The 27389-nt window shown below is 43.7% G+C and overlaps 1 protein-coding gene across 1 annotated transcript; it reads left to right on the top strand.

Annotated features, from left to right (window-relative positions):
• Nucleotides 1-957: 957 nt before the first annotated feature.
• adgrg7.1 (adhesion G protein-coupled receptor G7, tandem duplicate 1) lies at nucleotides 958-27389 on the top strand. The gene is made up of 17 exons (XM_085803867.1): nucleotides 958-1124; nucleotides 1430-2074; nucleotides 2168-2971; nucleotides 3070-3174; nucleotides 3263-3375; nucleotides 3456-3596; nucleotides 3673-3755; nucleotides 4773-4921; nucleotides 5407-5520; nucleotides 5623-5819; nucleotides 11772-11924; nucleotides 12012-12124; nucleotides 21922-22268; nucleotides 22685-22766; nucleotides 25089-25247; nucleotides 25340-25496; nucleotides 26370-27389. Exons 1-17 carry the CDS (start codon nucleotides 1091-1093, stop codon nucleotides 26544-26546), a joined length of 3573 nt encoding a protein of 1190 aa, XP_085659993.1. The 5' UTR covers nucleotides 958-1090; the 3' UTR covers nucleotides 26547-27389.

The raw sequence follows: 27389 nt of genomic DNA on the forward strand, positions 1-27389 counted from the left end.
TGATCATGACTGAGGAAGTAGCCAGCGTGGTCCTGAAGTCAACTGTACCAAGTATTGAGAGAAGTTATGAACCAAAGTGATGTTACTGTACAGTAAAACTGGAGGCCTTTTTCCTGTTTAAAATGCATTAGGCCCTGATAGGTGTAACCACCACTCTATAGAAGTGATTGCTGTCGGAAGATAGAACTATTTAAGACTTATATTAACACAAACATTCCCCTTACTTCTGCTTTAATGATGTGAAAAAAAGTGTTGAAAACACCTCATTACACTGTAGCCTAACAGCCAATAAACAATGGTTACACACACACACACACACACACACACACACACCACTAGTACATGGCATCTACAACTATACTTTAGTTCACTGAAATAAATGTAGGCTATATCGAGCATAATCTGTAAAAAAAAAAAAAAAAAAAGAGTGTATAAAGAAAACGGTAGTCTGTATGAAAATAAGCACGCTTTTATTTTGAAGTTATTACGTTTCACTTCCGCTTCCGTTCTGCCCGCCGTTATATTGATAAACATGAAACGAAAAACGAACAAATGAATTTACAAAAACCAAATTCGGGCCGTTATTTGACTGTGGTTTTCTCGTTTTTCGTTTTTGATTCAGAAAACCAAAAACGGAAAAACGACTCTGTTTTTTCATTTATTGGTTTTTGTTTGAAAAGGAAAAAAGGAAAAAACCACGGTATTTCCGTTTTCCCGTTTTTTTATTAAAACGGAATATCAAACTGACAAAAGGTACACGGACCGTTGAGTTGTCAAGATTTGATTAATTAAAATGTGAATGTCTTCAGCATTCAGCATTCAGCATTCATTCAACAGAGCTCTGGCTCCTGATTGGTCCACACAGAGAGAGATCTACCTGGACTGGGATGCAGGTGTCAACCATTAACAGGATCTCTTTATGAGTGTACGAGCTAATCAAAGCGACTCATCTGAGTTATGACCCGTCCAGGTGAGTCCCGCTCTGACATTCAGGAATGCGGGAGTTGTGTTTGCCGTCATAAACAGCAGGAGTGTTTATGATGCTCCGCCGCTGCTCGCTCTCACACTTCCTCCACTGCAGCTGCTCAACATGGACGTGTGGCTGCTGCTCGCCGTCGCTCTGGGTGAGAAGAAAAAAAACTTCTATTGTTGTTTCTGCTCTGTGTTAGCTGTTAGCGGTTAGCTTCATTATCAGTGGATCCTTTGGTCCACTAACTGAGAAACGACACAGTAACAACACCTGAGGGATGTCATCGTGGAGAGAAACAACTGTAAACAGCTGTTGATGTGACCTCTGGACCTTTAACATGCTACTGGTTGTTAGCATGCTAACCTGCTAAACTAAACCACATAACATGATAAAGGCTTATGTTAGTGTGTTAACATGTTAGCATCAACTTGTTAGTGATAACGATGTGTTTTCTCACAGCTGTGACACAGTCCACTCTCTCCACAACCACTGGACCAGAGATTACTGCTGTGGCTCCACCCACTGGATCTCCAACCACTGGAACTCCAACCATTGGACCTCCAACCACTGGAACTCCAACAATTGGACCTCCAACCACTGGACCTCCAACCATTGGACAAGAGATTACTGCTGTGACTCCAGCTACTACTAATACTAACATTTCTCCAACTGAGACACTTTCACCATCCACTGAGACAGTTGGCACTACCACCATGGCTCCAGATAACACCAGCACCATGGCTCCAGAAACCCCCAACACCATGGCTCCAGAAACCCCCAACACCGCAGCTCCAGAAACCCCCAACACCGTGGCTCCAGAAACCCCCAACACCGCGGCTCCAGATAACACCAGCACCATGGCTCCAGAAGCCACCACCGTGGCTCTAGAAACCCCCACCACCGTGGTTCCAGAACCCACTACCGCGGTTCCAGATAACACCATCACAGCAGCTCCAGATAACACCACCACCACAGCTCCAGATAACACCACCACAGCAGCTCCAGATAACACCACCACCACAGCTCCAGATAACACCACCACCACAGCTCCAGATAACACCACCACAGCAGCTCCAGATAGCACCACCACCACAGCTCCAGATAGCACCACCACAGCAGCTCCAGATAACACCACCACCACAGCAGCTCCAGATAACACCACCACCACAGCAGCTCCAGATAACACCACCACCACAGCAGCTCCAGATAACACCACCACCGCGGCTCCAGGAACCACCACCGAGGTTGTCTCCACCACCGAGGTTGTCTCCACCACCGAGGTTGTCTCCACCATGACTCCAGATAACACCACGACTCCAGATAACACCATGACTCCAGGAACCACCACTGAGGTTCTCTCCACCACTGAGGTTGCCTCCACCACCGAGGTTGTCTCCACCACGACTCCAGATAACACCACCGAGGTTGTCTCCACCTCTGAAGTTGTCTCCACCACCAAGGTTGTCTCCACCATGACTCCAGAATCCACCACGACTCCAGATAACACCACTGAGGTTGTCTCCACCACTGAAGTTGTCTCCACCACCAAGGTTGTCTCCACCACCGAGGTTGTCTCCACCACGACTCCAGATAACACCACGACTCCAGGAACTACCACGGCTCCAGAATCCACCACGGCTCTCGAAACCCTCCCCACCACGGCTGACACCACTGCTCCAGAACCCACCACGGCTGGTACCACGGCTCCAGAACCCACCACGGCTGGTACCACTGCTCCAGAACCCACCACGGCTCCAGAACCCACCACTGCTGGTACCACTGCTCCAGAACCCACCACGACTCCAGAACCCAGCACATCTCGCACCGCGACTACAGCACCCCCCACGACTCCAGAACCCAGCACAGCTCGCACCGCGACTCCAGAACCCCCCACCACCACAGCCCCCACCACCCCTCCTCTAGTGTGTATTAACGGTGGGGTGTTACAGGGCGGAGTCTGTGTCTGTCAGGACCAGTACACCGGACCGACCTGTTCTGAAGGTGAGTCTGGTTCCTGGTCTGGTTCTCTGACCTCATTGGTCCAGATGTTGGACACTTCCTGTCCTGACTCGTCTCCTCTCGTCTCTTGTTGAACTCAGAGAACTTCTGCAGAGGTAAGACAGTGGACGGTCTCACATTCCCATCTACGCCCGTCGGCTGGTTCGCCTACTCCGAGGAGAAATGTCCCTCTGGAGGCATCAATGGTAGGTTTCATCCAACCAGACGTCACTGTCTGGCATCGTTTCAACATCGGTCCATCCCATAATAAGTAGGTGTGTTCTTCCCATGCAGCTGGTAAACCACAGGCTTCCACCAGATGCTCCAACAGGACTGGATCGGTGGGATTCGAGCTTCCACCGCGCCTCCTCAACTGTGAAGAGACGCTCAGCAACATCCAGCAGAACGTAAGAGACGCAAGCGCCGGAAAGTTAAACTTCCTGTTCGAGTTTCCTTCCTGGAAGCAATGACACGTTTCCTGTCTCAGCTCACAGATGCCGCCGATCTGGAGACGCTGGCGTCCAGCACTCAGCTCCTGACGTCCAGACCCGACGAGCTGACGGCCGAGAACGTCACCACGGCGGCTCAGATCGCCAACACGCTGCTGCTGTCCCCCAACGCCACGGAGGTAAGACCTGACTCCGCCCTCTTTTTCACTGGGACACATTTAGCCGTGACACCACAGCTTCTTGTCTGTGCCTTAGGAGGTCCGCGTGGCGGCGGTGGCCACGGTCAGCCAGCTGCTCAGCGCTCCGGACGACACCAAGGAGAACAACGCCACGCTGGGGTAATTAAACACCAAATTGACCCTTTGTTGGCCTTCTGATTGGTCTGCTGTTCCACCAATAAGAGCGCTTCTCTCCATGTCACGTGTTGCGCAGTGTTCTAAGGTTGGACAACCCTGCGATGAAACCCGATGAAGCGAGATAGGTAGACAACAATTTTTTCAGGAAAAACAACTTTTTTTTTTTCAATATGGTTAAAATGTTCCTGGGGTTCCTGCAATAGCGACTCACAATATCCGGAACGTATTCCCGGAGTCATTTTTATCCCATTCCCCAAACCCAAGACATCAATAAACATACTTAGCCTATGTATATAACATATTACGTTAACCTAAGAAGTTATCTAGCAAACGTAACGTTACCGTTGCTAATGTCTTTTGAACTTTGTGAAGTTTTACAAGGAGAAATGGGAGATCGGCGGAGATTAAGCGTTAGCTAGTAGCTAACGATAGCTAGCTTCGTTAGCTACTAGCTAGTGAGTGACCAAAACAATTATTTTTCCCCACTTTTCGGAAAAGTCGTGTAATGCCTATTCAATCGCTCTTTAGCCACGTCTGTCTTCTATCACAGACACCAATTTTTTTCCAATGGGAGTTAACCCTTCCGTGACCATTGTTTGTCCAACCTAGCAACAGTAACCGTGGAGGGCAGGACTTGACAAAGGGTAAATTCTCTGATTCCAGCTTCTTCAATGTGAATATTTCTGGTTTCTTTGTTCCTTTATGACAATAAACTGAGTCTCTCTTTGGTTTGTGGACAAAACAAGACATTTGAGGACGTCGTCTGGTGGTTTGGGAAACACTGATTGATGTTTTAACATTTTATTGATCAAACAACTAATCAATTAATCATTTAAATAATAATCATTTTTATAATGAAAATAATCATTAGTTGCAGCTCTACTGGAAACGAACTGTTTCCATCAGAATTTGTTGCATTAACTTTTCGTTTCCATAAGGAAGTCCTGTCCGTCCTTCACCGTGTCTCCGTCTCCGTCTCTGTCTCCGTCTCTGTCTCAGTCTGACTCGGACCCTGGACCAGCTGTCTCTGAACCTGAGCTCCAGCCTCAACTCGTCTCAGTCTCAGGTGGTTCAACCCAACCTGGTGGTCCAGTCGGCCCGGGTCCTCGCTGGCGGCGCCCGGGGCGTCCAGTTCACCTCGCTCTCAGGTCAGGACCGCCACGACACGCCCCCCCCACCGCCACGACACGCCCCCCACACCGCCACCGCCACCGCCATGCCCCCCCCCACACCGCCACGGCACGCCCGCCACGCCATGCCCCCCCACACCGCCACGCCACGCCCCCCACACCGCCACGACACGCCCCCCACACTGCCACGACACGCCCCCCACACCGCCACGACACGCGCCCCCACACCGCCACGACACGCGCCCCCCACACCGCCACAACACGCCCCCCACACCGCCACCGAGCAGTAAACAAACACTGTGACCTAGTTCCACTCTGAGTGTTTATAGTCGACACTTTATTTTTATTGTCTCAGCGAGTCGACACTTCAGGACACGAGAGCCGGTCGGACTCTGGACTTCCTGTTTACACTCTGACATCACACCTGGAGGAGGAGGAGGAGGCTCCCTGTTGCCGTGGCGCTGGACGTTCAGCTGACTCACCTGTTGTCTTGATGCTTTCAGGAGCGTCGGGGAATTTCGTCGCCGACCGGATTCGGCTCGACACCAACGCATCGGCGGCGGAGGTTGGACATGGGTTCATCGCCGACGCTCTGGTCTACGTCCAGTTCCCTCCAGGTCAGAGCGTCAGTCTATGATGTCACAGAGGAAGTATGATGTCACAGGTGAAGTATGATGTCACAGCTGTGGTGGATGTGTGACTTCCTGTGCTGTGTTTAGGGAGCGCCAGTGGCCGCCAGGAGGAGGCGCCGTCCGCCGTGTCGCTGGGTTTCGTCCTCTACCAGAATGACAACTTCTTCAGGTCACGGCGCTACCGGCGGCGCCGCGCCACCGTGCGCGTCCTGTCGGCCTCGGTCGAGGGTCGCCACGGCCGCCGCATGGCACCGCAGCGCGTGGAGCTGCAGTTCAGACCGACGGTGAGTCCACTGAGCACTTCCTTTTTGGGTTGCTTCCTGGGCGGGGCCTAATGTGTGGCATGCAGTGGTGTAGTCTATGTGATCAGGGCCGGCTCTAGCCATTTTGGTGCCCTAGGCGAGATTACTCTCAGGCGCCCCCCCCCAACAATGATCATAATGATCATAACGATAACATAGCAGTGTATCTCTATGTCCCCTCTGACCCTGAGATACACAATGTGCACAACAATCAGTAAAATTTCATTGAGTAAATCCTGGGTGAAGACATGAAAAAATTAGTCTCTTCACAATCATGAGAACAAACTGTTGTGGTGCTTGAAATGGGTATACAAAAGTCTGGGCTTCACAAAAGCAGTGGAATATAGGCTACTGTATGATATAAGGCGATAAGTGTAGAAAAAAAATTGTGAAATAGCTTTTTGAGCATAAATGTTAGGCCTAACTGTCATTCTCACCAAATGTCTCAAATGTGGGATAACAGAAGCTAAATATTGACTTCACGTTACATTTCAAACTTCATGAGATGTGTGTAGCCCGAAATGAGAAATTTTCTCCAAATATCAACTAAATAGACAAAAAAACACACAAAATTTACAATATTTAGCCTATATAATGCACCAGTACCACAATATGTGCTGTCATTGTGGTACTGTTTGAGAGGTAAAAAAAAAAAAAAAAAAAAAAAACTAGTTTGATAGCTCAGCAGGTCTGAATACAGAGCTCAGGCCCTGCTGTCTAAGCAGGCTGAAATCTCAACTGAAATCTCTTTTTCATAATCTTCCTCATCAAATTAGTCAGAACTTTAAACCTCTGAAGCACCGTCATCATCCTCACTGCTTCTCTCTCTCTCTCTCTCTCTCTCTCTCTCTCTCTCTCTCTCTCCCTCTGAACGACTCTGCTGTTTCGAAGCGCTTCACAGTTGTTGTTTTGATTGACAGGTCGTCAAGGGCGTGCGGCCGTGCGTATTTGAAAGAGGAGAGCCTCCCAATCACAGTAGTTGAACCGCATTTCTACTGCGTAGATGACCGAAATATTAAAAAAAAAAAAAAACATATCGAGACGGTCGCGCAAACGCGCCGGCATTTGTGCCACACATCTAATTAAAAATGTGGCGTTTCTAACAAGAAAACGGCTTGAGAGCATTCCTGCTGCAGACAGGTATCTGCTGTGTGTGTGACTATACACAATTTAGGAACATGTTTGTCATTGTTTATTTATTTGTTTTGGGGTTTTTTTTCTACACAGAAAACACTAAGTGAGGGGGCGCCAGCGGACATAAATCATTATTAATTATCTTTTTTTTTTTTCCCCCTTGACTGGCGGCGCCCCTCCAGCAGTTGGCGCTCTAGGCGACCGCCTATATCGCCTATGCCTAGAGCCGGCTCTGTATGTGATACTTAAAGAGGAACTAAACCCCTAAACCACTTTTTTCTGCTGAAAACCAAGGGGGCAGTTGTCGGTCTGAGGAGTGAAGCTCACTTCCGCGTTCAAAAAACTGCAATCCCCTCGGCTGTCGCTGGGGGCTGGCTCCAGAAGGGAGCAACTCCAATTGAGCCCCATGTTAAAATAGCCGATTTTACAGCTTAAAAAAACATATTTACAGCCTGGTACATTTCATTTTTTTGGTCTCAACCGATAGTTTCTACCCCCGCACACACTCTGAGGGGGGTGAATTTTTTTTAAACTCTACCGTTTTACTGTTATTAGGTTTAAAGTTCTGGCCAATTAGGGCGCAGAACCGTTGAGTGACAGGTCCGGCGACCGCTGCCGGCGGTCGGCCAACGGCTGCACCGCTCCAAATATGGCAAGTAGAATCCAACATGGCGCGGCTCAAACCCCCGTAGTAGCGGCACAAAACAGACTCCTCCAAACCAATGGGTGACGTCACGGTCACGGACGCTACGTCCATTCTTTTTACAGTCTATGCTAAAAACAAATGTATTTGGGTATAAGGTAGTGTTGTCAGTTGATTCTGGTCCAACTTTTGACATTTTAGTCAAAATATTTCAATTTGGTGTATTTTGTAGTAAAAATGTAGAGTGACTGCCCTCTATGGGTTGAAACACGGCTATTACAATCAAATTTTTCTATTGGCTGAGATGGAGGCAGATGACGTTTTGGAGGCAGCTTTCGTCACCGGCCACTAGCTCCCCGACCAATCAGCACCGGCTGCTGCCTGCCGCTAACAGTTGCTAGGCGCTCTAGCTGCTCTGCTGCGGCTAACGGCTGCTAACAGCTGCCTGAATGGGAATCGTTAGTGCGGCCGGCGCTAACGAGCCGTTAACGAGCTAACGAGCCGGCGGATCAGCTGTAGATGCTGTGTCACGGCTCTGGCGTCCTCTCCTAGTAGTGTCCGCGCTAGTAGTGCTGTTAGAGTAGCTCGTTAGTAGAGTTAGCGCTAGCAGAAGTGTCGATATGTGTTTATTACTTTCTTTTCTCTTTTGTGTGATTTTGCGGGTGTGAATGGGGCGCAGGGGGGAGGGGGGATCGGAGAGTGCTCCTGGAGTCCCGCCCATAATCAAGGCATTTTTTGAATTTCAAGCTTAGAGCACGTCATCCAAAACTGAGGGGTTTAGTTGCTCTTTAAGCAATATCACACGAGAGGGAGTGCTGTTGTACTGTATATCAGCACGGCTGTGATTCGGTTGTAGGCACGAGGCCGCAGGCCGAGTGCCGCAGATAATCACACCGTGCTGATATAGTACAACAGCACGACCTCAAGTGTGATATTGCTTTTATACAACAGTGCTACGAGCGCATTTTAGAACAGTAATAAACTACAAGAGATTATGATTTGTTTGTTTATTTAATCATTTATTTGGCTCCGCCAACAGAAATAGTTCCGCAACTGGAAGGGAGACAAGGCTGTTGCCAGGCAACACATAAACATTTCATACTAGCTTGCTACTAGCTACAAGCTTTTCCACCGAGCTGCTTCCAGTGCTGGTTCTGGTTTGGAGCCCGTGTCTGATTAGCACCGAGCAGAGAGATGGGGCAGCTCCTGTATGGGGAGCCTGGCTCTGACTTAGCTCCTGTCCGGCTGAACAGCGGAGTGATAATGTCTGTAAAAAGCATAGACTGTAAAAAGAATGGACGTAGCGTCCGTGACGTCACCCATTGGTTTTGGGGAGTCGTTTTTGTGACTCAAATATGGCGGCCTGAACAGCGCCATGTTGGATTGGCCGGCCGAGAACCCGCCCACTGGCCTCCAAGCAGCTGTCCACGGAGCTGCTCGGACCTGTCACTCAACGTTTCCGCGCCCTGATTGGCTAGAGTTTTAACCTAATAACAGTAAAACTGTAGAGTTAAAAAAAAATTCACCCCCCTCAGAGTGTGTGCGGGGGTAGAAACTATCGATTGAGACGAAAAAACGTTCTGACACCAGGCTTTGATCATGTTTACTGAGGATGTAAAGTCGGTGATTTTAACACGGGTCTATGGAGAATGCTCCCTTCTGACACCAGCCCCCAGAGGAATCCGAGGGGATTGCAGTTTTTTGAACGCGGAAGTGAGCTTCACTTCTCAGACCGACAACTGCCCCCTTGGTAAAAAGTCGCAGTGCTATACTGTATATCAGCACTCATGGAACGTCTCTTGTCCAATCAAATTACTCGGTTGGGACCGGTCGGAACCAGAGCGATAGATATAACAGAGTGGCGACAGCCTTTGATGTCGCCGCCAGCGCGGTCACGTGGTTCATGTAGCTCCCAATAGTTCCAAACGAGGCTGCCGCTGCCATGTTCTGCTATGGGACAGACAGCACTGAGCTTGCTTTTGGACGTTAAATATTAAAAAATAAACCGTACAAAGGTATATTTACAACTGTTACTGAATTACTGTATGTACATCAATGTCAGTTTTCAAACAAAAGGCAAAATCTTCTTGCTTCAAGGTTTTATTTGTCACTCTAAAGTGAAGATTAGCCTGCCCTACAGTAAACATGGCATAAGAAGAGGAGTAAAGCAATATATTAAGCGGGAATATATATATTTAAGCATAAAAGATGTTCAATCAAACCCACACAGTTTGAAACAACGTTCAAAACACACACACAGCCAGTATCACAACTAAATATAAAGCCCGCTAGCTTAATGCTAACGTATAATGCAAAACCTCATAGACGGGCTAACAGAAATTAGCATCGATATCGCCATTTTGCGGCAACCGAGCCACAGCAGTAAAGCTGCCAAAACCTGGCTTTAGCGCTGTCAACACGTCACAGTTTTAATATTTTGTTCATGCAAGAAAGTCACCGTTTAATCCGGAGTCTGTGGTCAGTTCATAACGTTTGTTAGGAACTTGCACCGATGTTTGTTCTGGGAGAAGTGCAGAGTCTGTGTGAGCCCAGACCGGGGACCAGGGGCAGCGGCTGTCACAGCAGCAGCAGCCGCTCTACTGAGCTGATCTGCCGGCGGGCCGACCATCCGTCCTCCCGTCGGAGAAAACGAGCCAAGTAACGTATCCGCATGCTTTTAGAGGTTTACCGCTGGCTTGTTAAATTATTTTGAAGAGATTAATGTTGGTCTCATTGATGAAATTTAACAACTGTGGCAGTGGCATTAGTTTGTTTGAATGAAAAGTGAGCAGGGCTGCTTCTGGGCTACGGACTGAAATCACCACAGTTACGTAAATAAATAAATGTTTTTCAATGAACCGATCAGTCTAATAATTTTTATTTTGTTAAGTCAACATGGTTACTGTACTTGGGAAAGATTATTACCACTTTATAACTTAAAATTGGTCGGTATTTCGTCAACGTAGCTCAGTAGTTTCTTGCTGTGCAGCCATAGAAACAGACGTGGTCCAGCGCCGCGGGAGGAATGTTTGGAACTATTGAGGGCTCCATAACCCGGAAGTCGGCCCGCCATTTTTTACAACGGAGTCCTATGGGAGTGTCGCCACTCTGTTATATCTATCGCTCTGGTCGGAACTAACTGTTGTATAATCAGGTATACTCAGTACAAATACTTCAGTATAGCCAGTACAGCAAAACTATCTAACTAAAGTAAATGTCAAAGTGGGAGGGTTGACAGGGTTCAAGGGGGTCCACAACTTTTTCTGGAAATTTTACCACTTTTTACTAGAATGTTTTCACTTTTTTAATCATTGTTTTAATTGTTTTTTTCTTTTCTTTTTTTCTTGAAATTTTACCACTTTTTCTTAGATTTTTTTTTTTGAGAAATTTTACCAGTTTCTTCTCAATTTTTCTGTTCTACTTTTTTTTTTTTTTTTACTATTTTTTAAAGAAATTTTTACTCCTTTTTGTCTTATTGTTTGCCCCCCCCCTTTTTTTGAGAAATTTTACCACATTTATTCTTTTTCTAGAATTCTTGAGTAATTTTACCAGTTTCTTCTCAATTAAAAAAAAACTTCTTACTATTTACTATTTTTACTTTTACCCCTTTTTTTTAATTATTGTTTGACTTTTTTTTATTTTTTTTATTTTACCACTTTTCTTAGAATTTCTTTGAGAAGTTTTACCAGTTTCTTCTAAAATTTCTAAAACTTTTTTTTCCTTTAGAAATTTTACCACTTTTTCTAATAAATTTTACCAGAGTTTTCAAAAAAAAAAAAAAATTTCCACTTTTTTCTAAAAAAATTTAAAACTTTTTTGTATATTTTTTTAACCACTTTTTGTAAATTTTACCACTTTTTTCCAGAAATTTCTATATAATCTTTAAAAAATGTACGCCTAATTTAAACGTACATTGATTGTTTGTGTATTTCTGGTGTTTGCTTCAAAATTGCGTCCAATGGGGCTCCGTGGTCTAACTTGTGTCATTTTGGGTCCTTGAAATAAAACAGTTTGAGAACCAGCGGCCTATGTGATACAAGTATGAACAGTTTACCACCTACAAAGCAGTTTACCCACTACAACACATTAGACTACACCACTGGTGGGCGGGGCCTAACGTGTGGGCGGGGCCTAACGTGTGGCGTGCTGTGTCTCAGCTGCCCAACGGGACGCGTCTCCACGACTTCTCCTGCGTGTTCTGGGACTACGGCGTGGACGAGTGGAGCGCCGCCGGCTGCTCCAGAGGAAACTCGTCCGGCGGCGTGCTCACCTGCTTCTGTAACCACACCACCAACTTCGCCGCTCTCTGGGTGAGAGACGCCGCCGCCTCGCGCTGAAGGAAGCAGTGCATGATGGGAAACGTCCCGCCGTCCTCACCGTGTCACTGTCTGTCTCAGTCCTTCAGGGAGGACTTCCGGTACCCTGAAGTCCTGGACTGGATCTCCATCACCGGTCTATCTCTGTCTCTGCTCGGCTTGGCCGTCACCATCGTCTACCACGTCAAAGACAAGTAAGACACCTCGCCGGTATACTCAGTATAAATACTTCAGTATAGCCAGTACAGCAAAACTGTCTAACTAAAGTAAATGTCAGTGGTTCTCAAAGTGGGGGGGTTGACAGGGTTCAAGGGGGTCCACAACTTTTTCTGGACATTTTACCACTTTTTCCTTGAATTTTTTGGAGAAATTTTACCAGTTCCTTCTCAATTTTTCTGTTCTACTTTTTACTATTTTTTTTAAAGACATTTAACCCCTTTTTGTATTATTGTTTGCCCCCCCCCCCCCTAGTCCAGTAATTTTAGGCCAAAAAAGGGGTCAACGTTAAACAAATTGCAACAGACGCAAACTCAACTGATTTTGTATCCTCAACATCTCCTGAGTGAGGGAAAAAAAGCCCCGAAGAATCCCATTAGGGGAAAGTTTCGAAAAACACCCAAACATATCCCATTTATACGCATATAAAAAAAATTTTTCACGTGAATAGGGTAAAATTTTTAACCTTTAGATATCTCCATGAAAATTACTGAGTTGATTACTAACATTAAGACAAACAAAAAATTTATTACAAGTTTTTAGAAATTCTTTGTTAACATGAGCAAATTTGCATAAATTTGCATAAATTCCACTGTTTTGACGGCACATGTATATATGAAGTTGCTGTGGTGGTACCGGCATGAAAACTGGAATGAGTTGACTCCATCGGTCAACCGACAAGTTGACCACTTTTTCAAGACAGCCACATCCTTAGTAGAGCAGGTATGACATGCTCCGTCTCTATCATAGACTGTAAATGGTCTCTATTAATGCTCATTAATAAAGACCATTTACAGTCTTTGATAGAGACGGAGTAGCCTAAATTGGTTCCATTCCTTACGTTTTTTAACTGTAATATGTTAACAATATTGAACAAGACATTTTCACCTGCTCTACCCAATGTTTAGATCAGGTGTTGTATGTGTGCAAATTAGCCATACGTAATTGGATTATGCAATGTTGGCTCATGTCATACCTGCTCTATTAAGGATGTGGCTTGAAAAATTGCAGTCATCTTGAAATTTAAAGTGGTCAACTTGTCGGTTGACCGATGGAGTCAGCTCATTCCAATTTTCATGCCGGTACCACCACAGCAACTTCATATATACATGTGCCATCAAAACGGTGGAATTTATGCAAACGTATGCACATTTATGCAAATATGGTCATGTTAACAAAGAATTTCTAAAAATTTGTAATACATTTTTTGTTTGTCTTAATGTAAGTAATCAACTCAGTAATTTTCATGGAGATATGTAAAGGTTAAAAATTTTACCCTATTCACGTGAAAAAATTTTTTTATATGCGTATAAGGGTGATTCTCACGAAACTGTCCTAACTTTTGCAAAAACAATTTGGGGTCAATTTTGCTCTGTTTTTCGCTCATTAGTAGCAAGCAGGGTCTCAATTAACTGGTTCAATTAAAATGAGTGATCAATACATGTTTTTTTATACATTTTTGGAATGTTTTATTGAGTCATTGACCAAATAAGTTCATTACCGTAACACATTTTCAATTGATGATAACTGAATATGTATGAAAAGTAGACCTTTTATTTTTTTCATGTATGTTCTATTAATAGTTCAGAATAGCCACATAGTGTAAACATTCAGAATTTTTTTTATTGATACATTAATTTTAGTGATTATGTTCATTACCGTAACAAAATTACATGTTTTACACTAAATCTTTCTTGTAGTGTAAATTTTACAAAAAAAAAAAAAAAGTCAATTCAGTAATCTTAAAAGACTTGACAAATAGTTCCTGTACAAAAATAAAATTTGAAGTTATCACTCATTCCCATCCAAATATTTACATATACAGCAAGTGTTACGGTAATGAAAAGCTGTTACGGTAATGAAAAATTTTGTTACGGTAATGACCTCACACAGCATTCTTTACATAGAAGCCATGTTTTTAGTATTCACAAATTAGGCTATATGGTCCAATCTTTTTCACTGTTTATTATGTAAGGCTACATTAGAACTACTGAATGATTAGATTGTCTTGGGTAATGAAAAATTAAGCTTGACTTTACGAAAAAAACAATGAATCAAGAGCAATTCAGAGAACGTTTAATGTAACCACAATCAACAATAACATTTTCAATTCATTACATAACAGAATGTTATGTATAACATATGCATAACAGAACCACTATTAGGGCTGCCACAAACGATTATTTTGATAGTCGACTAGTCACCGACTATTTTTTTCGATTAGTCGACTAATCGGATCATACGTAAATTGAATGTAAAACATACAGCTTATCGCACCAGCATGCAGCTGCTCTTATATACCATCATTAGCTTTCAGCTTGAAGTGTTTAAGGTATATGCTAACTAAAAATAAAGACAATTAAGATGATAGTTCATTAAACATTTAATGAAATATGCAGCTTTAACTGTAGCATAAAGTGCAAACAGCTGAGTAAAATAAAGATAAGGCACTGGCCTAAACAACACCAAAATAAATACTTGAAGGTTTTTTGTCTTTCCTTCATTTGTCTCTGGCATTAAACATAGCTACATTTAAATAAAATGAGGTGGACACCTGAAACTACGGAATTGTTCACAATAATAAAGTTTTGGTAGGCCTATCAATCAAATATAACTTGTGCTCATTGTAAATAATAGGAGTCGTTCTGTTAAAAAAAAATCAAATAGTTTATAAGACAATTGTCTTGTCTGAAAAAATGTAAATGTTCCCTTTTTACTGTCACAGAAGGAGAAACATAGAAAGACTCCACCAGAAAGTTCTGTGTGAAACTCTGTCAAATGAAAACAAGTGAAACTGAGGTGCAGCTCAAACTCTGCAAGGTGTGGACTGTGATGAGAAGCTACCGGAAAAAGTAGATTTACGCCGGGAGAGAAGACTTCCTCGTTAAGATGAGCGCTCATTACGTGACCAGGACGCTGTGACCGGACCCGGTAGAGAGAGAGAGAGAGAGAGAGAGGAGCGGCGGTGGCGGCGGCGGCGGCGGGGGGGCGGGGGGTTACACCGGTGCCGCTTGATGAGGGACAAGACAGGTAGAGAGAGAAAAGAGACAGACCACCTGTAAACTCACCTTGAGTGAGTGAGTGCACGTGTGTATGTGTGGTGGGCAGCTGCAGCGGTGGGTGCGTGTGTGGAAGGTGCCCCAGCAGTTTTGAGAGAAAAACAAAGTTTAAAAAAAAGAAAAGAAACGACGCATCGACTATTAAATTAGTTGTCGACGATTTTAATAGTCGACGTAGTCGTGACTAGTCGACTAATCGTGGCAGCCCTAACCACTATCAATAACATGTAAAAATAATCAATTCAATACAATAATTAATACAATACAATAATCAATAAACAACCTTCAACAACCCTCCAAACCTCCTCCCCCTTTCTACCCTCCCCTATTTGTGTTTTGCCCATATTTCTGGGGCAACACTGAAATGCCTGGCTGACGATGTGGTCGGCATGGGTTCAGGGATGAGGTCCAAGATGTTCTTCTTAAAATACCAGACCTTGTCCCCTGGGATCCTGGTCGCGGGGGTGTAGAAACAATTTCCACCTGCAGACTCCATCGTTTCAACCTCAAATTCATCACCTACGATCTAGAGAAGACAAAAAAAATAATCACACTCAGTGTAAAGTGAGCTGCCCTACAATAGCTCATGCAATGAACAATCATGCTTCAGGCGAATGGATAAGCCACGTTAAGAAGCAACCAACCCTGGTCGTGCAGCTTAACTCATTGAGTGCCGCGATGTTTTCCAAAGTTTTAATCCTGGTACCAGCAATTTAGACCATTGTTGACGATTTTTGTAGAGCCACATCATATTCTATGTTATATCTATGGACACATACTATGGCTCGTTTGTAAGGTGAAACTTTCTGCTTCAAATAGGGACAAACCATTTATTTCTACGTGCCTCTGTTCCTGAGAAATCTCAAGCTAAACAGGCCAATTTTTATCAAAATCCCTGCTTTTTGTCCTAGAAAAGGAGATACAGCGTCTTTTATGATATGTGCTCTATGTCTGTCGCTCTCTGACACTTGCATTTCTGGGTCAACGGTCTTGGATAAGATAAATGTTGTTGTTCTATTTACAAAACCACCATGGGGGGTGCTACAGAACAACAATAACATATTTCTACTGCTGGGCGAGAGAAGTACCGTGCCATGCAACAGCCACTCGCCGCGGAGTGGCCGAAGCAGGTCAGGAACACCAGCCCCACCAGTGATCGTGGGCCTGCTGAAGGCTGTGGCACGACATGGTGTGAAGAGAAATTACCATCTTATTACAATGTAATAATCTTAAAACCTTGACGTCACTTAACACCAACACATTCCTACCTGTGTTACCGTACCAGGATACAGGCATCCGTCATACTTAACAAGCACCCATTGCCCAACTCCAATAGAGTCCTCATTTTCCTTCTCTTCTCTGAGAATGACTTCTTTTGGAGTGTAGCAGTCACATGCAGGCTTACAGAAGCATGACACCTCCCTCACTCTGATCTTCCCTGGTTCTGTTGCGATAAGCTAAAATAAAACAGAAAAGTATATTACGTTACATTTATTCTGTGAACATAATGGGAATCGTCGTAATTTGATTGTTTACTGAGTGACACCTTACTTGATGTACTTTCAGGGTGCCTTGCACTGTCTTAAGTGATGGGGGCACTAACTCTCCACATGTTTCAATGTCCTCTTCAGTCACCTTGAAGAGTTTCACTGAACTCTGCTCGGAGAGGTTGTGCAGCAAGGCCTCAGCATCAGGTATGTCCGTTCCATAGGCTACCAGCCTGTCAGCAAGATTTTTCAGTGCTCCTCCGACACCGTCTGGCGCACCTTTCCCATGTGATGCCTCTGTAAAATTCCAGGTCACGGACTTGAAACCTTTTATAAAAGGCACTGTGGACGCCAAGTAGAAGGAGACCTGGGGGTGGGGAGAGAGAAAGATAGAGGGGTTAAATGTTGTGAGTGAGTGAGTGAGTGAGTGAGTGAGTGAGTGAGTGAGTGAGTGAGTGAGTGAGTGAGTGAGTGAGTGAGTGAGTGAGTGAGTGAGTGAGTGAGTGAGTGAGTGAAAGAAAAAGACTGGAGTGACAGTGAGCGAGTGAGTGAAAGAAAAAGACTGGAGTGACAGTGAGCGAGTGAGTGAAAGAAAAAGACAGGAGTGACAGTGAGCGAGTGAGTGAAAGAAAAAGACTGGAGTGACAGTGAGCGAGTGAGTGAAAGAAAAAGACTGGAGTGACAGTGAGCGAGTGAGTGAAAGAAAAAGACTGGAGTGACAGTGAGCGAGTGAGTGAAAGAAAAAGACTGGAGTGACAGTGAGCGAGTGAGTGAAAGAAAAAGACAGGAGTGACAGTGAGCGAGTGAGTGAAAGAAAAAGACTGGAGTGACAGTGAGCGAGTGAGTGAAAGAAAAAGACTGGAGTGACAGTGAGCGAGTGAGTGAAAGAAAAAGACTGGAGTGACAGTGAGTGAGTAAGTTACAGTGAGTATATAGGGTATTTTTGTCTGTCTCATGTTTTACTGATGGATTTTTAAAATTCTGACCAATCAATATCAGTCCAAAAGTTATTGCTCATAACAAACCTTGTTGCGGTATTGGGAAGTTGGCCCATCAGACACCAGGTGGACATGTTTTACTGTGGGGTGACTGGATTTTATATGCTGCCACACTGGATCCAGGTGTGCCCACGTCGCTACAGCATCGTGCTTTAGACTGCTGGATACCGTGGCAAAGGCTTCCGGCTGTCCCTCACTCACATACAGGACACCAGTATGCAAAGTAACCTGTTTGTGACCTCCACCAAAGTGTGTGTCCTTTATTTCTTTGCTCCACTTACAGTTGTAATTTTCACTGTAGTCAAAATGTACAACTACTTCATCTTCCACCAATCTCTCTTTCAGCTGCCTGATCTCTCTGAACTGGTGTGCTATATTGAAGAGGTGCACCTTGAAACGTGGCAGGTCATTGGTTGTTTTCTCCACCAGTTGTTGTAGGCTGGCCACTTTAATATCCAGAGCAGTGTGTTTGCCTTCAACCTCAGTTGTGGTGCCATCAGAGGATTTTTTTGAGTATGGTGACGTTTTTGTCACCCACTCGTTCCATCTCACGATGTTGTTCTTCGTGGCTGGGTCCATCACAACTGGCAACATGCTGTCTCTGCAGGTGTTGCAACGGTTATATGCGCAGTCGATGTTGCTCAAGTCACACACCGTTAAGCTGACCAGGTCTGCCGGCTTATTGCAATTTATCAACCCAAGCTGATGCAGCTTTTTCACTTTGTATGTGAAATTTTCATGGAGTTTGCAGGCACACGTCTCCCTATCCTTCACTTTTGGGCTCACAATCCAGAATGGACGATGCTTGCAGAACTGCGAGCGGGAAATCTTCATAGAGGGATTTTCGCTCAGAAAGACCATGTGGAGATTCTCTAGTGTGTCAGTGAGAGATCTCTTCCTAAAGATTGCGCCATTTCTCCTGATTTCTCCAGTTTTTCCATTGATCACGGTTGTGATGTCATCTCTGTGAAGGAATGTGTGGATCTGCCTTCTCATGTCGTGGCGTCTGTTCTGTGCAACCTTCCTTCTGTCTGCTAGCTTCCTTTGTGTCTGATGCAGCCTTGCAGAATTCTTTGCTTCAAGACGTTTTATTTTTTTTCTCAGGTTGTCGAGCTCCTTGTTTTTCTTCTCTAGCTTTGTCAGTGTGATCTTCAGTTTTTTAGTTAGCTGGAGTTTTTTCTTCACAGACATTGCTCTTTTAGGTGTTGATGTCGTTGGACCAGGGGGTGATTGTGTTGGGTCACTGGTCTGAGTTCTTCTGGTTGATTGAGTGTCCTCCTGGAAGAGAGAGTGAGACAGTGAGTGACTAAGTAAGACAAAGTGTGAGTGAGTAAGTCAGAGACTGACTGACTAGAGTGAGTGAGTGAGTGAGTGAGTGAGTGAGTGAGTGAGTGAGTGAGTGAGTGAGTGAGTGAGTGAGTGAGTGAGTGAGTGAGTGAGTGAGCCAGTGACAGAGAGAGCAGTGAGTGAGTGAGTGAATGGGTGAGTGCTGAGATATAAAAGCTATAACACCTTGTTACAGGATTGTTCATCCCTTGGCTGTAGCACTGGCCTGGGCTGTAGGGGTTGGTCCTCAGATCCATCAGATGGGGGGCTGTCATTAAGAATTGCCTGGAGGCTTTTGTTCTTCTTCTTGTACCTTTTAGAATTTTCATTCCACTTGGCTCTTTGTTTTTGTTGCTGTTTAGCAGTGAGTTCGCCAATCGACTTTAAAAGTCCCCTCTCTTTTCTCTTCTTATACCTGCATGTAATACAGAATATCAAATAATTCTTTATTTCAATAACACATTTTTTACAATTGAATTGCAACTTTATGTTTTCTATCTCCCAAATCTCAAATCAACCCCTAAACCTCAACCCCTGAATCCTATTCCCGCCCACACACACACCCTTGTTATGCTATCTTTGTGAGGACACTTATCGACATAATGTATTCCCTAGCCCCACACACACACACACATTCTTGTAATGCTATCTTTGTGAGGATACTTATCAACATAGTGTATTCCCTAGCCCCACACACACACATTCTTGTAATGCTATCTTTGTGAGGATACTTATCAACATAGTGTATTCCCTAGCCCCACACACACACATTCTTGTAATGCTATCTTTGTGAGGATACTTATCAACATAATGTATTCCCTAGCCCCACACACACACACACACATTCTTGTAATGCTATCTTTGTGAGGACACACAGTTCTAACCTCTCTCTTTCCTTCCTTCTGGATTCCTCAAGAAGGTCTGGATCAGACCTAACCTTTGCTCTGTGCTTCTGCACCCTGGCCTTTGTTGCTTCTCTGGCTGCTCTCTGTTTTGCCACATCTCCTGATCTTAATTACAAAGGTTATACAACATTATTGAATACCGCCAGTCTTGATACAAGTATATTTCTAATATTGTAACACTTTACAATAAGGGTCCCTTAATTAACATTAGTTAATACATTATTAAGCATTAATATAAACTAATGTGTTAATTAATTCTAAGTAATGCATACATAATGATAACTAATTACATTATTCAACTTTTATTATTATTTAATAATTTATTAACTAACTTTGAGTAGTAAACCGTTCTGCTTACTAATAGGCTACATTAATTAATCCTAAATTATACGTAATAATGATCTGTAAACTGTTAATTAATGCTTAATAATGTACTAACTCATGTTAATTAAGGAACCCTTATTGTAAAGTGTTACCAAAGTAAGTCTGTAACCCATTCCCGTAATTTTTTATGACTTTTTAAAGAAAAAAAGAATTAAATTAGCTAAAATGGCTACAGCTAGCTAGGTAGTTAGTAGATATGAGAATAAATGCTGCTACAGTACAGTATAACCCCGAGAAAACGAACCACAAAATCTGTAGCCCCGATTATACATATATAATACATTACCGTAACACTTCCTTTCATTACCGTAACAGCCTTGCATATGTTACGGTAATGAATGCAGAGCGTTACGGTAATGAATGGCAGTTCCATGTTGCTAGCAATAATTAGCATAGCTAGCATGACTGGGCAGAAATATTTTCACTAACAGTTAAGCTCTATAAAAGTTACTTTTCCACAGAATATAAAGTTATTATCTACAAAACTATTTTTAATATACCCTGTTATGGTAATGAACAGTAGTAGTGTGCCAAGGGGTGTATATAATTACAGTTTTTAACATATCTACTGGAAGAACTTGAAAGATGATCTTACCTGGTAGCCATTTTGCAACTTCTCTTCCACAAAAGGCATCATGGGACAAAAAAACTTTATTTGTTGGAACACAGGGATTTTAATGGAGCCAAATATCTCTGTTACGGAAATGAACTGTTCATGCTCCGGACACATATGTTTGGCCCAGAAAGTAGTTATTCACAAATAGTTGGCCCAAAATGGTAACACTGCTAGTTAAAGGGTATAACACCAACCATTTTTTGTATTTATATGTATATTAAATTATGAGGATGTATTGTGATAATTTGGGGTTTAAGATAAAAAATAAAAGCCTGGACACGTTACGGTAATGAACTTTAAGGTTGAAATGTTGTCATAAAATATAGAGTAATTCATTAAATGCAAAGACAACAGTAGTCCTACAATTAGTACATAACCTAGTTTGATATATAATACAAATGTATGATTGTTTTAGTAGTTTAGTCTATAAAATCCTTACAGACATGTCAAAATGCAATTTCGTGAGAATCACCCACTAATGGGATATGTTTGGGTGTTTTTCGAAACTTTCCCCTAATGGGATTCTTCGGGGCTTTTTTTCCCTCACTCAGGAGATGTTGAGGATACAAAATCAGTTGAGTTTGCTTCTGTTGCAATTTGTTTAACCTTTTCTCATAAAATGACTGGACTACCCCCCCCCTCCTTTTTTTGAGAAATTTTACCACATTTTTCTAGAATTGTTGAGTAATTTTACTAGTTTCTTCTCAATTTAAAAAAAACTTTTTACTATTTACTGTATACTATTTTTACCACTTTTTTAAATTATTGTTTGACTTTTTTTTCTTTTTTTTTACCACCTTTCTTAGAATTTCTTTGAGAAATTTTAGCAGTTTCTTCAAAAAATTTTAAAACTTTTTTTTCTTTAGAAATTTTACCACTTTTTTTGATAAATTTTACCCGATTTAAAAAAAAAAAAGTACGCACCTCGCCGCGTCTCCATGGAAACGCAGAGGTCTTTGACGATGCTGTAGAATAAAGTGTGTGGACGTTGTTGTGTCAGTTTCCAGCGGCGGCGCCAGAACCTGAACTCCCGGATGACGCTGCTCAGCATCTACGTCAGCCTGCTGGCCTTCATCATCACCTTCCTCTCCGGGGTGCAGAACTATCACCATGACGATGACGACGAGGAGCCGACCACCAGTCAGACCGACGGCGTCCTGCAGTCTGACGAGTTTGTGGCGGCGGACAGCGGGCCGTGCACGGCGGTGGCGGCTCTGCTCCACTTCTTCCTGCTGGCCACCTTCAGCTGGAACGCCGTGTACGGAACGCAGCTGCTGCTCCTGGTCCGGACGGCGAGGACCGCACTGCCGCCGCGCTGCAGCGGGATCAGCGCCGCCGTGGGCTGGGGTACGGTGCCCGGCACAGGAAACGTAGGGACGACCATGGGAATTAAAAAGAGGAATTTCAATAAGGATTTGAAAAAGCAACCGGACTCAGAGTTCAAAGGTTGATTTAGAAAATACTTTTTAAAATCGGATTTGAACATTTCAAGCTTTGAAATGAGCAGCATTCCCATTCCCAATAGGGAAATGGAATTTCTCTGTTTCTCTGCTCCGCCGTTCTAAAAACAGCTTGCACCGACAATTAAAGGTAACGAACCTACTGCTATGACTATAGGGATTATGGCAATGGGCCAATTTGACAAAATGTTGAACTATCCCTTTAAAGTTGCTTTTTAAATTCCTCTTTTTAACCGACGTAACCGTGGTCGTCCATATTTAAACGTTTGTTTAAACCGTTTAAACTCGTTGTCTCTGTCTCAGGAGCTCCGGCCGTCGTCATGGCGATCACCCTGGGGGCGACCTACCGGCCCGACGACCCGCTGAGATACCGCCAGGAGGAATTGTGGGTTGTGTTTCTCTTTTCTTTACATCAACAGTAGGAGGTGTCAATAAAGTTCTGCATGTTTGAACCGATGTTAAACTCCGCCCCCTGCTCAGTGTCATGTCGTCTAATAGAGAGCCTAAGCGGAAGCAGGAAGTAACGGCGCCATGGGACCTCAACTCTGAAAAACTCGCCATTCAAATGAATGAGACTGAAAATTTTATTTCGTGATCCGATTGAATTGTGCCATGAGAAAAAAATATGTCCTCTACCTGTTTAAAACATCACGTTTCATGCCGAGAAATCAGCCGTTTATCATAAAACGGCAACAGAAGAATGTATTTTGTGTGAAGACTGCTCTACGGACTACAAATCTGTGTCCCACAAAAAATACGTCACCAACTGACACGGGAAAGGGCGGCATTTGGTGTGTGACGTCACCTACGCGACTTGTAGTCTTTCTGCTTACAGATTCTTCTGAATTTTATTCTACAATAGCTTTACAACAGACGGCTGGTTTCTCGGGATGAAACGTGATGTTTTAAACAGGTAGAGGTCATATTTTTTTCTCATGGCACAATTCAAACGGATCACGAAATAAAATTTTCCGTCCCGTTCATTTGAATGGATAGTTTTTCAGAGTTGAGGTCCCATGGTGACCGTTACTTCCTGCTTCCGCTTAGGCTCTCTATATGACGGTTCTCAAACTAGGGTCCGGGGAACCCCAGGGGTCCTTCAGAGGTTTCAGGGGATCCACAACTTTTTATTAAAATTTTTTCCACTTTTCTTTATTATTATTATTGTAGCGGCAAAAAAAAGAACTTATTTCCTTCCTTCCTTTATTTTTCCTATTTTTCTGTGGCCGCTACTAAAAAAGGACAAAGTGCTTGACGAGCAGGAGCGCACGCAAAAACAAAAGGTCAGGAGCAGTGTTGGGTAGTAACGCGTTATTAGTAACGCCGTTACGTAACGCCGTTACTTTTTTCAGTAACTAATAACGTAACGCGTTGTTTTTTTAAATCAGTAACTCCGTTACCGTTACCAGCGCTGCGTTACTCCGTTCCTTTCGGCGAGGTTTTACAGCGGCACACAGTTCCCATAACATTTTTGCGATCAATAAAGTTTCATTGAATTGAAAGACAGAGCACACTGACACTGTGTGACTGTGAAAAACAAAGCACTCGGTGCCCTCTAGCGTCCCACACGTAATCAAACACGCTCCATGAAGAGGACTGGACAGGTCACGGCATGACGGCGAGCGAAGGTAACTTTGCTAACGCAGCATCCGAGACCGAAGCTGTGTGTCAGTTCAGGCTGCAGCCCCTCAACTGGGGCACAGCTCCAGAGTCACAGCGAGACACACCAGCACCCACTCCACCCGAGCAGCAGCGGTTAGAGTCCGACAGACGGACTCCAATTATGACACCTGAAACGGTAAACACATCGGAAAAAATTGCCGCTTGAGTGAATTTACTTTCCGTCACAGAAAACAGGTTCTTGAATGTAACTCGGTCAAGACGTATCCTCAAGATTTTTTTGCACTTCTGTTAGGTCAAAGCTGCTGTATTTGCTCATCATGCAGCATGATGATGATGGTAACATTTTAAAACAGATGTTTTTTCATCAGCATCAGTACAGAACTGAAATGAGGTTAGAGGGGAATTCAATCAACCTTTATTTAATGGGAGCATTGGAAAAAAACGTTTTAAAGTAACGAAAAAAGTTTTACTTTATTAGTAACGCATTACTTTTTGGTTTAAGTAACTGAGTTACTAACTGAGTAACTTTTTTAATGGAGTAACTAGTAACTGTAACTAGTTACTATTTTTCAGTAACTAGCACAACACTGGTCAGGAGAGTGAGTAGCGTATAGAAGTTGACTGTTTTATTATAGTAAACAAAAAGTAATTAATTATGAATCAACAATGTATCAACAATGCTGCGCCTGGCTGCGGTCAATGACAGTTTTGCCAATGATTGTGCCATCCCCCAGCCCATTTGAAACCTCGGTAGGTCCTGCCCTCACCACCTGAGGAGGGAGGAGCTCACACAAAAAATCCAGGTTAATGAACAAACACAAAATCAAACAAAGAATGTAAATAAATTAAGGAAACTTAAATGCGGCTCCTACAATTATTATTATCTGTTTTTACTTTTTTTTTTAAAGAAAACACCACTTTTTGTAGATTTTTTAAAAACTTTTTTTTTTTTTGAAATTTTACCACTTTTTTCTATAAATTTCTTTTTTACCACTTTTCTTTATTATTATTATTTTTTATTTATTTATTTTTACTTTTTTTAAAAACGTTTTTTTTACCACTTTCTCCTCTGGTCGTCCTGCAGCTGCTGGCTCTCCGGTCTGGACCGGAACCAGCGCTTCGGCTTCGGGCGGCCGTTGTTCTGGGGCTTCGTTCTGCCCGTGGCTCTGGTCCTGGTCTACAACACGGCGCTGCTGGTCCTCACCGCCATGACGACCTGCCGGACCGACCCGCGCCTCGCTAGGTGACAGGAAGCGTGTGTGTGTGTGTGTGTGTGTGTGTGTGTGTGTGTGTGTGTGTGTGTGACGAGCGCTGACTGTGTGGTGTCGTCTGCAGAACCAACCGAGCGTCGGTGAAGAAGAAGTTCCTGACCTGCTTCTCTCTGGCCGTCATCCTGGGCGTGTCCTGGTCGCTAGGATACCTGGTCCTTGTCACCACGGGAACGGAGCACCTGGTCTTCAGCGTCCTGTTCTGCCTCTGCACCGCCACACAGGTGCGTTCGTTTCATCCACAGAGGAAGAAGACGAGAGGAGACAGAGCAGAGTTATTAGAGTTTATACTAAATACATCATCACCATACATCATTTCTATGAGGTGTCCAGAACAACATACTAAAAGTCCTAAGAAATCCTAGTTGGGGAAATATGTTTAATTCTCATCAATCCAACATTGATTTACTCTATATAAAGTCTACAGTATGGTGCCAATAAGGCCAGAAAACAATACACCTCAATGGGTCTATTTTGTACCATAAGTCAATTAGTGTTGAGCTCATTTGCATATTTAAAATAAATTTTCCAAGAAACTTTAAATACAGAAATGTTAGTTTTCATGTATACTTTCATTGTGTAAAGTTTCATTGTGGTAGGAGTAAAGGAAAAAAACAAGCCCATTCGGGTGTATTTATATTCGATTAGTGTACGGCTCATTTGCATATTCAAATTCATTTTCAAAGAAACTTGTAATACAAAAAATGTTACATTTCATAGATACTTTCATTGTGTAAAGTTTCACTGTGATAGGAGTAAAGGAAAAAAATAGCCCCATTGGGGTGTATTGTATTGGCACCATAGACTTTATAGAGTAAATCAATGTTGGATTGATGAGAATTAAACATATTTCCCCAACTAGGATTTCTTAGGACTTTAAGTATGTTGTTCTGGACACCTCATAGAAATGATGTATGGTGAAAAACATTCTGTTACAATTAGTCTGTCGGAAAACGCTATTTTTCCTGGACTATAAAACTAAAACTAGCAGTGTAGAAAATAATCTGGTAAGTGAAATAAAACTAAAGCGTTAGTACGTAGAACGTGTTGTGACGTTTCCGCGGCGTCTGAGCGTCTCTCACCTCGTGTGTCCTCAGGGCGTCCAGATCTTCGTCCTCTTCACGGCCAGGAAGGCGTCGTTCCGAGCCTCCGTCTCCACGGCGATGTGGGCCGTCACCTCCACCAGCTACCGGCTGCAGGGCATGTGGACCGGGACCAAGAACGCCGGCAGCTCCGAGTCCTACAAGGACCGGACCGCCACCAGCAGCATGTAGCAGCAGCAGGCCGCCGCCGCCGCCGCATCCCATCATGCACCTAGGGCTCTGATGATGATGAAGATGGTTCACCATGGAAACACTGTTACATCAAAACAAAACAAAACGTCTTCAACGTCAAACAGAAAGAATCAAACTTTATTTAACCCTCTGTTGTCCTCCTGGGCCAAGGAAGGAAGGAAGGAAGGAAGGACGAAGGGAAAGATGGGAAAAAAGAAGGAAGGGAAAAGGAAGGAAAGATAGAAGGAGGGAGGGAAGAGATTGGGTCATAAAGGAAGGAAGAAGTAAGGACGAAGGGAAGGAAAGAAGGGAAAAAGGATTGTGGAAAGAAAGAAAGAAAGAAAGATGGAGGAAGGGAATAGATTGGATCAGGGAAGGAAGAAGAACGAAGGGAAAGAAAGGAGGAAGGAAGTGGAAAGGATGGTGGGAAGAAGGAAGGGAGAAAGGAAGGAAAGAAGGATGGTTAAAGGGAACAGATTGGGTCAAGGAAGGAGGGAAAGAAGGAAGGATGGAGGGAAGGGAGGGAGGAAAGAAAGAAAGAAAGGGAACAGATTGGGTCAAGGAAGGGAAATGATGGTGGGAAGAATGGAGAAAGGAGGGAAAGAAGGATGGAGGAAGGGAGGAACAAAGAAAGGAAAGGAGTGGAGAAAGGAGGGAGGAAGGAGGGATGGAGAGACAGAAGGAAGGGAGGAAAGAAGGACCATTGGAAACAGGTCGGAGGACAACAGAAGGGTTAAGAGACAAAAACTAATTACAAATACGTATATTGCTCCTTTATGTTGATAAATATGTTTTTGCTTGGCTTCATTTACACTAGAGCTGCAACAATTCATTGATTAATAG

Source organism: Trachurus japonicus, chromosome 2, assembly GCF_045865225.1.
Source record: "Trachurus japonicus isolate A0001 chromosome 2, Traja_1.0".
NCBI classification, from domain to species: domain Eukaryota; kingdom Metazoa; phylum Chordata; class Actinopteri; order Carangiformes; family Carangidae; genus Trachurus; species Trachurus japonicus.

Coding starts and splice junctions, on each gene's coding strand:
- adgrg7.1 (XM_085803867.1), top strand. CDS start 1,091: ATGGACGTGTGGCTGCTGCTCGCCGTCGCTCTGG. Junction 12,125..21,921: donor GTCTACCACGTCAAAGACAA/GTAAGACACCTC, acceptor TTGTTGTGTCAG/TTTCCAGCGGCGGCGCCAGA. Junction 25,497..26,369: donor GCCTCTGCACCGCCACACAG/GTGCGTTCGTTT, acceptor GTGTGTCCTCAG/GGCGTCCAGATCTTCGTCCT.